The sequence below is a fragment of the Thunnus maccoyii genome, chromosome 2, assembly GCF_910596095.1.
Source record: "Thunnus maccoyii chromosome 2, fThuMac1.1, whole genome shotgun sequence".
NCBI lineage: Eukaryota > Metazoa > Chordata > Actinopteri > Scombriformes > Scombridae > Thunnus > Thunnus maccoyii.
The window spans coordinates 34,512,869-34,527,205 of record NC_056534.1 but is presented as its reverse complement, the minus strand read 5'-3'; the positions used below and the strand labels follow the sequence as shown (position 1 = coordinate 34,527,205).

The 14,337-nt window shown below is 39.7% G+C and overlaps 1 protein-coding gene across 1 annotated transcript; it reads left to right on the top strand.

The window, feature by feature from the left end:
- The first annotated feature begins 1,290 nt into the window (after positions 1–1,290).
- On the top strand, positions 1,291–13,982 carry LOC121883889 (voltage-dependent calcium channel gamma-1 subunit-like). Its single transcript, XM_042392351.1, has 5 exons — positions 1,291–1,465; positions 1,558–1,797; positions 8,189–8,263; positions 11,621–11,767; positions 11,883–13,982. Exons 2-5 carry the CDS (start codon positions 1,560–1,562, stop codon positions 12,113–12,115), a joined length of 693 nt encoding a protein of 230 aa, XP_042248285.1. The 5' UTR covers positions 1,291–1,465; positions 1,558–1,559; the 3' UTR covers positions 12,116–13,982.
- The last annotated feature ends 355 nt before the right edge of the window (positions 13,983–14,337 follow it).

The window sequence follows — 14,337 nt, the reverse complement described above, 5'->3', positions numbered from 1 at the left end:
ATCTCATCATAACCTGAAGCAACACGCCCCCCTGCCAGTGCAGCCCCTCGCCTTATTTGAACACAAGGCTGTTTTTGGTTTGAATGCCCACTAAAACTTGTGAAAGATGATGCTTTTTTTAGACACACTTGTGTTACAGCTCTAGGGATGGCAATGTCAGTCTGTTGGTCAGTGCAGACAGTCATGCTCCTGTTGTTGATCCCCTGACTTTTCCTCTTGTGTCAGCAGCAGGTTGCAAAGTTTCACTGGATACATTTTCACTTATCCAGTGAAATATCCTGGACAGACATTCATGATCCCCAGAGGATGAATCCCTCTGACTCTGGTGATCCCCTGACCTTTCCTCTAGATCCACTATGAGGTTCACATATGTGGCCCATTGTCTGCACTGTACCTGTCTGTATATTCCATGCAACACAGTGCCTCGTTTGCTGTCAAGTTGGGATTTACATGGCATAACACCTATGTATTTAGTTCACCTTTAAGATAACTTGGGGCTAATCCAACTAATATCCCCTAGTACAACAAAATAAACTATGTGTTGTAGCAGGAAAATATTATTTGTAGACAAATAATGGTCAGTGGATGTCCTTATGCACTTCTGTCAAGATGTTCACACAAGTGAGCAGAGATATTGAAGGTTTTTACCTTGGCACTGTTGAGATGAAACATTGAACATCTTAATTGAAAAATTTGTTTTAATAATATAAACCATTTTGAGTACAATTCTTAGGTGAGACACACAAAATTAAATGTCAACTTGGCATCCTAACAGGAATTATTAAAAACAGTATTGTTTCATCAGGGAAGCTACTGTTGTCTGACTTCTGGAACCTAGCTGCTGCTTGTTATAAACATATCCACACTCCTTATAAATAGTTTACAGATAGAGTGAGACAGAAAGCCACACAGCCTCTGTAGATGGATGGAAACTGAGAGCAGGGAAAACTATTCCCACAGTGCTGAAAAGTTTACATGTAAACTCTTGATGTGTAAATATGGATTAGAGAATACTGTTTACGTGAGTCCACTTATTATGGTACGTTACGCATCTCCACCCACTAGCGCTGTAACCGGATAAGCAGACAGCCTGACAACTTGACTCACCAGTCACATTTATAGCATTTGACCCCCTCCCCAAAACACCGAGCGACACTTGCTGCAGCCTCCACGCCCATTGCCCACCATGGCAGTTGGTGTGGTCATCAAATTTCCTGATCTACCTCAACAGCTGTATGTCTAAACTTGCTTCCCCTCAGTTGTATAGCCACTCACAGTGAGTGAGAAAAAGGGGACTTGAAACTAGGGCAGAGCAGTCTGGCCCCTTTCCCTTCGAACCAGAGGCACAGATTTACGACAGGGGGGAGAGAAGACACTGGTCTTAGGCGGAGAGGGAAAAAGAAAAGAGATTTTTTAGGAAGCTTGCTGCAGTCACTGAGGAAAGAAGCCTTTGGGACACAGACCAGTGAGTCCATATTGCACAACATCCAATTTAGATTTTTTTTTCATTATATCAGGGGAAGAATATTCACTGAGCAGAAATCTCACCACCTGGAGTCATGCACAAGCGCACAAAGATAAAGATTGCCATCTTCGTGCTGCTGGTGGGTATGGCTTGTATGTTCACAGCGGTGGTAACGGACCACTGGGCAGTTCTCAGCCCACGGGTGGAGAAACTCAATGAGACCTGCGAGGCAGCCCACTTTGGCCTGTGGAGGCTGTGCAAGAAGCACATCTACATCAGCTCGGAAAACTACGTCGAGGGGCATGGCTGCGGACCCATCAGCCTGCCTGGAGGTAAGAGAACATCTGAGCAAAAGCTTTTGTAACTGCCAGCTGAAATAACATCAGATTAAAAGGTACATGTCACTTTTTGTTTCTTCAGCTGTACCATTTAGACTAAAAGGTTTGGTCTTGTGCTGTACAAATATTTTTGTCTATGACTGTGAGATGCCTCTATGCAACCCAGCCTGGTGCTCATGAGGCATGAAGCTTCTAAGAATAGAGCTACTGATGCAGGTTCGTTAGACATATGAGATTATAGACTTACATAACTACCTTGTGAAATCAGAATCACACTTGAAGAAAAATACTATTTTTTCCATTGTGTTCCAATGACAATGACTTGGTCTAAACAAGGCATTTGTGTCTGAGTTTAGGGTTTGTTTGAGCTATCATGGTGGTTTGCAGGTCTGTCATAGAGTCACAGTCAGCTGGGCGATGGTCCGCACTGCAACTTCTTTTTGGGCAAACAACAGGGTGAGGGTGGAATCAACGTCCAGGCAGATCAGGCTCCATGACAAGGCCTCAAGAGGATGCTTTGGCTATCAGTTAGCTGTACAGAATTAACCAGACCACATGAAGTATTTGACATCAATCAGACAGGGCCAAGCATGTGCCATGAAGTGCCAACTGGCTGCAGATTTTCACAGACCAAATATCTGATTTGCACTGGCTCTATCTTCCTGATGATTAAAAATGTGTTTATTAGCGAAGACAACAGGTGTACAGCCTGCAGACATATACAGATGTAGCATTCTCAGTGAAATGGCATTAAAAGGACAATTTTGAGCTACTTGAGTATTTCCATTAACAACAGTTTATTTTACAGGTCACATAGTTTCCTAATAATTCTTGAGGAATGAATTCAGATGTAACTTAATTGGAAGTACAATGTAATTAGGTACCAATTACAGGGGAAATGTAGAAAATGTTTGGTATACTTTCCATTCATTTCAATTAATCATTAATGTAAACAAAGTAACCACCTTGTAGTCAGTACTCAAAACTGCAAAATATATATATTTTTGTGTAGTTATAAGTTACAAACAGCATACAAATATGGATCATGTTTTCAAAAAAAAAAAAAATTTACTTGAGTTTAAATGGATCTCAATCAGTTTTGTGATTGAGATCACAAAAAGTTCCTCTTGATATCAACAATTTTTTTTAAAGAAATTACAGGACCCATAAAATAAAGTGTTACTTTATTACTATACCTCTGCTCCACTATCATTTAGAGGAAATTCTACTTGTAACCTGAGTATTACTACTACTATTTGACTGACTTGTGACTTTGCAGATTTTGATTTTTTCATATACAAAGCGTATGATAAGCTTATAAAATATGCTACATTTTTTTTAGAATTAAGTACTTTAAGTATGTAAAGTAAAATCAGTTACAATATTAAAATGCTGCTGAAATGTTTTTATTCATTAACAATAGTCCCATAATTTAATATAACATGTACCACAATACTCTAAAAGTGGCCATTTGCTGCTTTGAACGCAATAATTTTACTAGTAATGGAGTGTGTTTTCACTTAATACTTTTAAAAGGACCTGAATACTTCTTCACTGCCCTTAATGATGTTGAAATAGTGTGGTCAGCTAAACTGTCATGTCCCTGACAAGGGCTTACCTTGCTATGGATGTCTCGGAAAACACTTTGTGTGATAACAGATGCTCTTCAGACTGTAACTGAATAAAATGGATGTAAGCAGTGGTTTTTGAGTAGCAGTGACTCAAATTTCGATGGGTTATGGTGAGAGTTACTCATCTGTAAAATGGTGGAAACTCTGCTAGCAAGTTGACTGTTATCTGAGGGACTGTTATCTGGTTGTTTATTGTTACTAGACCCTGCATGTCAGTGCATGTAATTAAGACGGGTACTTTCCACCGAATTTGTCCGGCTTACAAACTCAGAAAATATGTTGTAACTGATGGTGACTGTTAGACTTTGGGGAATCCCGAACACTGTCTGCAGGCCATTCCTGGAGCAGATGAAATGCCTCAGGGTGGTTCATCTCTGCAGGCATCGCAGGCGTGTGCTGAATATACAAAATCAGCTCAGCCCACCCAGACATGCATTGAATTCATCAGCTTGTAATGACAAGTGGCAAACCCTCCTAATAATGAAGACTTTATCTGTGATTTTTTTTTCTTTTAGTTTGCACATACATATTATATTAAAGCCATTTTTACCAGCCATTTACTTCTTATTAACAAATCATCCATGTGATTTGTGAAGGTCGCCCTGGCAGCCATTGTTTAAGAAGTGAGTAAATCTGGGTTATGCTCCATCAGACACCAGGAGTTCCTCCAGGCACAATAGCTGTATTTGGTGAGGAACATTATTGTTTATCATAGCCACACATCTTGAGAGAGCTGTCAAACACTGATCCAAAGCAGCACTAATACAGTGTGTGAAGGCGGTCACTGTGACACACTCATCTGGAATGTATTGGGTTGAGTCTTTGTTTAAGTTGACTTCTGACAAAGCTCAGACGGTGAGATGAGCCCAGAAAAACCTTACGTGTGTATTGCAGACTTATAGTTTCTGTCGTTTCAGCTTAAAGAAACTTAAGTTTCATCCAAGTCAGAAATTACCAGAGGGCTACTTTAGTTCTAGGAGCTATCTGAGTTGCTTTCTTTTCAAATTGGAATCTCATATTATGTTGGTCTTCTGAGCTGCAGTGAGCTTTACATAAGCAGCATCAGAGCTCCTCCATATTTCCTGTTTTTAAAGGAACTGGAAAACATTTGGAATTTTGTGCTCTGATGACCTTTTGGAAGTTTCAAATGTCACATTATACAGAGACTAGCAATTACTATTATGTTTTCACCATGGCTCCCATTACACAGACAAAGATGATCATATGACTTTTTTTAAAATAATGCTGTGCAAAGTGTTCAGCAAGCAGCCATTATAGATATAAATATAAGCCATGTAAATACTCAGCTGTCTTGGGTGGAAGCTGTGAGGGTCAAATGCTCATGCCAAGTCCAGCGTTGCTCTGATTGACGGGGCCGTCTGGTAGAGTCAGGCATAGCTCTAAGGTCTGCTGTCTCACCACGCTGTTCCCACAAGACCTTCCCACAGCTTCCCTTTGCCATGCAGCCTACATAAACACTCAAATTACTTCACAATCCCAAGGGGTGGGATGTATAGTCCGAAAAGCAAGTGGAACCACTGGTATTTAGCACTCAAATGACATACCAACCCAGGGATAGGCTCTATATGGGGATGAAGAAGTGCCAATGATGTCTTTAACACTCATATAGAGTGTGAGTGCTCAAATGTCGAGAGCCTGACTGGTATCAAGGGGGAAATGTTTAAAAATAGTCAGTTTTCCGTTTTTATGCATTTTGTGCATGATTTGTCAAAAAAAGTTTAACATTAAGACCAAAAGACACTAATGTTCCTACAGTAAATGTAATTTTGGTGGCATATACACTTGTGTTGACCCTGCATCAACATAATTGAAGTTGAAGTGATAGACCTAGGAATGATGACAACAGCCAAATACAACTGACAAAGTAAAAGCACAGGTTCAGAGATCTGGGCCAGACTTAGCCCCTGCCGTCGACAAAATATATTGATGGTGGACTTCAAAGCTATAAAAGGTGCTGCTGTGGCATGAAAATGTACAGAGATATTGCTAATCCAATGTCCTCACCTGATCTTTGGAGAGATGACAGATGACTCTATTAGAAACAAGAAAGGCTTTGCAGAGCTTGTCAGCACGGCCTAGTAGGATGACAACCAACAACAAGTGGTGCAGCAGTGTGTGTGCGCCTGTGGCAGCATGTTATGACCACCAACTTGTCCTTATATTTTTGTTGGAGCTTGCACTATAAAGATGTTAGAAAAAGGTGTAATTAGCCAACACACACTCGGTCACATGTGGGAATAAAGCTTGATACAGATAATGAGCTCAAAGCATCCACTCCAAGGCCTAATAAATGCTGAGTAGCTCCACTTAAAAATACATAATAAACTAGATATGGATTTAGTTAAGGAAGAGCCACTTGGCCTGCCGGGAGTTCTTACACTTTTCAACCCGAGACCTAAAAAAGACATCTTAGCTCAGCCAAAGACCGTGTTTCCTGCTACTGAAAGAGTTGTGTTGTGTTACAGCAAAGGGAGACCGAGGGATGAATTTGCATTTTTGTTAAAAACATGAATATTCACAGTTATGGGAAATGCATGAAGTTCTAAGATATCTTTTAGCCTCTCTTTAGCCTTTTGAATTCAGGGTTTGACTTAGAAGTACAAATACTGTAGTTGATGAGCCTCTATCATAATGTGCCTTCCACAGTGAAAAACACTGGAGCTTGTTGCTTAGTAACAACCTCTGTGGGGTTTTTTGATGGCCAGTCCCTGTCCTCATTCATAAAAACATCTTTTTTGTATGTGGGTCCACACCATATGGTACACAGCATTGAAAGCTTCTAATTTCAAAGGATGTTTTTGTAGATACTGTGATGTTGATTCAGACATATTGTTTTTTCCCATTATATCAAATTACTTTTATTTCCTTACAGAGCCACCTGACATCCCTTTTAGCTTATTTTCATGGTTTCCAGGGGACAGAACGAAATGATCTACCGTCTCAGCATGGGTCACTGAGCTCTTACTGTGATATGATAACATGCAGTACTACATATTTCCACATGAAAGCATTTCATGGATGTCCCATGGTGAGACTGTATGGAAACAGGAATTAGGAAATTGCGTGTGAGTTGAGACCTCACATGCATAACATAACATAAACAAGATCACTTACGTGCACTTGACTTTGCGTGAGATAAAGTGTCATAGTAGCCTGGTGTTACATACATCAGCGTTAATCTGAACCATTGCCATGTTTCTTTTTAATGCCAAGACATTCTTCTGCTTTCAGAAACACATGTTACATGAAGTAAAGTCTCACATGTAAGTGTGAGCTGCCCTGTAAGTGTGTGATCAAGTACCATGTATACATTTTGAAACCCCAACAGCAAGCAGGTGGTATGAGATAAGTCAGATGTAATGAAGATATGACAGGAAACCAAGCCTGTTTCTAAACTTGATTCAAATGGTTAGTTAGACACTTGGCAGAGCATCAAAGAGTATTTATTCAACCAAACCACCCTGTGATCACGTAAAATGGCCTGCCTTTATTTGTGCAAATCCCCAAGGTTTAACACCTCATCTGTCCAGGAAAAAAGTCAATGTGATGTCTGCTGTAACCAATTTTACTTTTGACAGTCAAACCACACAAAACAGACCAGGGTCTGCACAGCATCACGCAACCATTTTAGTGGTAATGTTATCCTCAGAGTGTCAAACTGTGAGATGCTTTTGGAGAAACAAAGTGAGCAAGATCTGAGATAATGTGAGAGGTGGGTGATAGAGATATATAACCAAGATATAACAGCAGATGGAGTACAGGCAGTGGTGCAGTATGTGGAAGTATTTGGGGTAAAGCCTGAAGGGAGATGTGAAAAAGTCATGTGAAATAAAAATGAATGAACACAAACAGTGTGCACCATTGTCAGCTATTTATTATATGATAAGGTGAAACAACTTTGATAATGATTTGGTTTATATGCCAATTCGCCAGCAACTAAAATGCAGTTGAATTTAGGCATCTTAATCTTCCACACACAATTGAAAGTGGTCACTAGAGTTGAGAACGGTTAAAGTTAAGTTAAGTTTCTGATGCAATTTTAATTAGCTAATTAATTATTACAGTCATGCCTCCTCCACTTGATGGTTCTCTTGCTTCAGAATGTATTTACATTCAAAGAAATTTAAATTTAATCTCATGAAAGTTAATCAGACAAAGTCAAACTTTTCAAACACTACATAGAGATCAATAAAACCAAATTTAGTGAAGTTTTAATCATTAAATCATCATTGTTTTACAACCCACTGTGAATTGTCATCCAACTCTGTAGTTCCTCTCAGCTCTGTGTGAGTGTTTAAGCATCTTCAGCTCATTGTTTTGGCCAGTAGCTTTTCTGTTTTAGTTCACTGTCACCACTGTCATTAGTGCCATTTCCAGCACCTGCCAAGCGTCAAATGGCAGACAAACAAAAGTTAACGACTGGCTGGTTAACATAGTGCAGCATTTAGCAGCTAAAGAGCCAGATATCTCCTTCAAGAGTTGAAGGAACTGAAGAGTAGAGACTGCAGATGGACACAAACAGAACTCCAAATGAATGCTAATGTTGCTCCGTGTCTGTTGAATGTGTAAATAGGCAACCGTTTGCTAACACATTCACCATATCAACTTTATAAGGTGATGATATGTCAGTGTTGGTTTTACAGTTCGTTGTACTGCATCCAAGTGGTCAAAAAAAACAAACAATGAATGCAGGTTTAACTATGATCTTAACCTGATTTTCTTTCTTTTCACAGAGGAAAACTGCACGTACTTCAGGCACTTCACTCCAGGGCAGGATGCTGAGATATTTGAATACAAAACACAAAAAGGTAAGTTTCCATTATTGGTTACTTTCAGTCTGTGCTGTATAAAAACAAAAAAAGAGAGTTTTTTTGTAAAATCCCAGTCTGTGTGAAGTGGAACATCAAACCAGCCAAACCGACTACCTCACGGTTTCCCAGCTGACCTCACCTTCTGCTGCTCTGCTGTCTGTGAGCTCAGATTTTCAATCATGTTTCACTTCTGACCGTAGTCAGTGATGTCAGAGTAGATATATTTGACCATCTGTCAATGACCAAACACATCATAGGACATTTAGAAGTTCTAAGTGACAGGCAATTGGATTTCCCTTTGACTTTCTCAACCTTATGTCCAACTGTGGCTGTGTCTGCACAGATCATAATTGGTAGCACTGTGTGAACCGACCTTCGCTTTGGAAAAAAGAGCCCATATATCACAGTGCATTATGAAATATTTACATTTTTCAGATGGTAATGGCGGTTTATCAGTCCAACACTTTGGTCCAGACTGAAATATCTCAACAACTACTAGCTGGATTGCCATGAAATTATGTGTCTAGAGGATGAAGCCTAATGACTGTGCCACCATGACGTTGACATTTTTGGTATTTAATGAAATGTCTCAACAACTGTAGATTCTCTATCATCAGATCAAAAACTCAATTTTTCCAAAATTTTGGTTTATGACCAAATACTTGCAAATCTAATGTTGTTCCCAACAGCATTAGCTGTTAACATGCTAAACTAAAACAGTAAACATCATCATTATTTCTTGCTAAACATCAGCATGTTTCCATTTTCATTCACAATGACATTTCAGGTACAACACCACAGAGCTGCTAGCATGACTAGTCTTGTTACAGTATGATAATGTGCCTTGGACATTTTATGTCAAGAATTGTGAGATTTTGACAGATATACTAATACTTTTTTGCAACTACTTTTTTGGTGGAGTTTGTTTTCTCTTTGATGGTCACAAGCTGGGGTCATAGCTTTCAGAATTCACAGTGTGTTTCTGGCACGAGGCTGACAGAGTATCACACTCAGTGCCTTAGCAACAGTCCAAGACAGTCCAGTACATACCGTGCAGCACAGTCAACATATTCATAGCTGTTTGTGTTCATTTCAGCCAGCCTTCCCTCCCGTTCCAGTTCTGGCTGTTGTGAATCCAGCCAACGCATGTTGTATGACAGCCCTTCCATGTAATGTGTGTGAGGGGGCCGAGCGCATGTGGAGCACTGTCAGACTCAGTTATTGGGGTGTAAGTGTGGATGGACTTGTGCATTAAGTTACACATACCCACACACCCTAAACTCAGAGATGCTAATGCAAGCATTCATGGGTACCCCTCCCCCCATCCTCTGACACACACACACACACACACACACACACATACACACACACATACATATACATATATATATATATATATATGCAGCATCCCAGTGCTGCTGGCTAGCCCTCGAGACACTGCAAGTTTGCTGGAATGATTGCAGCACTGACCTAAGTGCCCTGTTGTGTTATTCACTCTTGAGTGAGCCGTTTGGCTATACCATAATGGTGCATAAGGTTGAATGAGCATAGTAAATGTATGTCACCACAGGCCCATCCTTCCACACAGTTAGTCTCTATCTGCCATAGGGAGTTTGCCAGTAAAAAATAAATGAAGTGTAATGTAAACATTGCAAGTTCAGGACTGGTTCTTCATACATTTTACCAACATAATGCCACCAAAAACTTTAATGTGACATCTCATTTCATCTCATTCCCCCCTTCTCCCCCCAAAAAATCAGTCTACATAGGTCTACAGTAAATACACATAAATAATCCCACAAACATGCACGTGGATGGACAGTATGAATACATACATATACGATATGTACATACACGCATCTACATACATACACAAAACTAAACAAAACTATATAACACGACTTCACAGAGATCAAAATCAGCACATATGCCGCAATACTATGACTTCAAAACCAAACAGCTTTTTGTGCTGGATGAAGCCTTCAAATATCGGTCTTTAGTGAATTAGACGGTTGACCTTTTTCACATGTAATCTCACATTTTTGAGGACTGAGCAGTCCTGTAATCTAATGACATGCCCCGTATAATTGAAACGCTGGTGTCTTTTTGATGTCTACCTCGCTCTTGGTATAAAGAAACTTTGGTGTTTTAGACTGTTTTAGCCAACAAGCTCCACAGACACACACAGTACCTCAGAGAACACACAATGTTCAGGGTATGGCCCATCCTCTCCCTGCCAGCACAAGATGAAGGCTCTCTCCCTCAGAAGAGTGCCTCTCCCCTGGGCATGGTTCAGGCGAACAGGCGGCAGATCAAAGGCCTCGCGTCCTATCCACCTCTCTGCTCGGAAAAACAAACCAGCTGCTGTTCCTGTTAAACAGACACGCTCTATCTGTGAACACAAGGACCAAATTACATTCATATAGTACATTTGTAAACGTAAAGATGACTGAATTTATAGCAAAAAGCATAAAAGGATAAGTCTAATCTAATTGATTCTTCTAACAAGCGTTGCCTGTGTAGCCAAAGCCGGATTTTGTTCACAGCATGAAAAATAAAGAATAAAGCCAACCTTATCTTTTAAACCTAACCTGACACGAACGACTGGTTAAATGCATGGATTATTTACAAAAACATACAGTAGTAGGGAATTGTTTGGTGTGCAAAACCAGCTAATTTGTAAAGAATCCAAGATAAAATACTGTCCCACAACTATAAAATAAATCAGGGTGTGACAAAAAATGTCAAAAGTGGCCCTAGTTTAGACAAAATGTGCAGTAATTTTGGCTTCAAGCTATTAAACAACAAATTATCCACATACAGTATTTTTTTTATATTAAACAACAACTAAAGCCTGATTTCAAAAGGCCAAACTGCCCAAATATATGGCAAGTACATAGCAGTCCCTATATTACTGCATGTATTACTCAGTTTGAAATGGAAGCGCATGTGGCTACTAAATAATTCATCGCTGCTTGTTAAAGCAAAGTCTTCTTATTGATTGTAGAAGCTGAGATGTGTCTCATGTGCTGTCCTAATCACCAGATGACTCCTTTATATTTATGAATTAAATAAAAACATTTAATTGCACATTCAGACCTTGGTTTCTTGTCTGATTAAAGCATTTGTGCAGTCTTACGGTGGCCTAGGGGGTTGAAAACATTTGCTGTGAATCACACGGTGCCCAGTTTGAGTCCTGCATGTTATTCACCATCTTTCTCTCCCTTCGTTTCATGTTATCTCTGTACTGCTAACGCTTTAATACAGGCAAAAATGCTCAGAAATACTTTAATTAAAAATTTTATGCATTTATGAGCCAGATCATGTTAACAGTCTTGGTCTCCTTCGTTCCAGAGTACAACATCTCCGCTGCAGCCATCTCCATCTTCAGTCTGGCCTTCATTATCTTGGGGTCTCTCTGTTTGGTGGGATCATGTACCGGTAAAGGCAAAGGAAGAGACTATCTCCTCAAACCTGCTGGCATGTTCTTCGCATTTGCAGGTGGGATCAGTTAACAACATTTCATTTTTCCCCTGCTGCACAAAAACCTCATTTTGAATTTGTGGTTACATCATTTGTCATGTTAGGAGTTTACACATTTCTCTCTCCTTCCCAGGACTGTGTTCCTTCATCTCACTGGAGGTGATGCGTCAGTCAGTCAAGCGCATGATCGAGAGCGAGGACACGATCTGGATCGAATACTACTACGCCTGGTCCTTCGCTTGTGCCTGCGTGGGCTTTGTCCTCCTCTTTCTCTGCGGCATCGCCCTCCTGATCCTCTCCATGCCCCAGATGCCCAGGAATCCATGGGAGACATGCATGGACGCTGAGCCGGATCAAGCAGAGTGATAGCTAGACAAGACAGATTCAGTAAATGCAGGATGTGAGCGGCTGTGTCTTTTGTTTTTAAGTACAGATGTTAGAGATTCATTTCAAGAACAAGAGGCCCATAAAAAGCCACCCATAAGGAACTGGTTCTTGTGTGGATCAACCATAGCCATGATGGTAAATTTACCTTTACCGACCATAATACGGTGACTTGAACATGGGCAGTTTCATATGTTTGCCTTATCCTGTATGTCCAATCAGAGTGTAAAAATAAACAACACCTCCTGGTTCATGATGGAGATCAGGACTCAAATCTGACCTGTGGCTTTAAAACAACTATGCTTCACAGAAAGAGCAAGATAAATACAATTTGTAATAGTACTTTTAGTACGCTTACTTTTTTCCCTCTACAACACAATATTGCTCACATGTCACTGTTACATGACCCTGGTCTGGTTTGGTCCACCAAATGTCATCATTATGCAGTTCAAAAAATATACGTCATATTTTAGATTTATATGCATTTTGAGAATATAGTGCATACAGTTGTATGTCCTATATATGTGCTGCATTATGTATGATATCTTGTACATATCTAATGTTTGTCTGTTATTTTTTGTATGGGATCACTCAAGGAATCACTTACTTACAAGGAATGGCAATTAAGTAAGAGAGCTCAAGATATATATATATGTACTGTATATTAAAATGTTAAGTTGTGTATTTATAAAAATTTATAATGAAAATTTAACGATAAGATATCTATTACATTACAAAGTTCTTGGGTAAATTAATGATTTAGAGAAGAATACAAGCACAAAGCAGGGTTGTGTGTGCGTGTGTGTGTGTGTGTGTGTGTGTGTGTGTGTGTCAGACTGAATGCTAAACACCCGCACAGTCTGCAGCAATGATCATGTTGGAAAAGGTTCAGTTCTAGCAGGTGCACATACAAGGCCTTTTACTTTTTCCCCAAACCGAACTGAAAAAAATAAAATAAAAAAAAATAAAAAGAAAATCACATTTTCACGTGTCACGACCTATTTGATACGTGTTGCAAATTGGTTTTTATCCTCCATGTTACTAGTAGAGAGAACTATGGGGTTTTTATGAGGTTCATGAAAGGACAGAACATTCAGACTTGAAGACTTGCAAAAAAAACCCTCAAAAAACATCATGCTGTTTTGTTTTAGAACTAAAAGAAAATGCGACACATGGCTTGTTTGAGCTGCTTTGGTTCAGTTGGGTTTGAGAAGCAGTATCACCTGTAGGCCTCCACAGTGCAACCGAGACCGTGCGACATAACAATCAACATCAACAGCTGTTCAGTTGGTGCAGCAGAGAGTTTAGAAATGTGTCATGATAGAAAATGCTGTGAAATTTCAGGCTCTGCATGTTTTTTCTGTATGATCTCGAGGTTGCGTTGTATTGTACATAGCAGCTGTGGGTATTCTGACACACTTTAAGTCTCTGAATCAGACATTTGTTTATACTCGGCATTGCCCATGAAATACAGGTGAGCAGTTCTGCAGTTAACAGAGTTTTTGTGCAGAACCTGGTGTAACGTCAAGGTGGATTTCACCGCTCTGTTATGCAGTAAATAGCTTGTGAGAGCTGCAAAGCATCCATGCCTTGAGCTTGTTCAGGACAAAAGTCCAGTTAGTTTATTTCTTAATACATATTGTTTGACTTGATTGTGACTTTCGCTTGAAACAATTAGGTAAAAGACGGTAAAATCAGCAGTAATGGCGACTGCTAACATGAACTTTGTACGTTCTTAGTCTTTCTTACTTTGTCTTGCAATGAAATAAGTTTTGGAATGCAGTAGATCTCGTGTGTTTGTTTGTTATATGCTATAACTTTGTAATGAAAATTAAATCTTGAAAAGCTCTGATGTGTTTGTGAATTTTTCTGTACCAAAGAAGGTGAGTGGATGTGGATGAAAAGCACAGGCTGTTGTTGCTGAGACGTCATTTTCCAGGTAAGAGTGTGGAAAGCTTTGAATCAAGCAGGGAGAGTTATGCAAATCTTCCAACATTATAGTCTTTTTAGTATAAAAGACTGGTTCTACTCAGCAAGGAAACAGCGTCTGGTAAAATGCTTTGATACTGGCGTTGATCCTGCTGATATATTCAGGTTAGACAGAGAAGCTTCTCTATAATGCAACCTTCTCCAGCACAGGATGATCAGGGAAAAAAAGACAGAATTCCAGCAGTTTCAATAAAAACACTTTAATAGAGAAACAA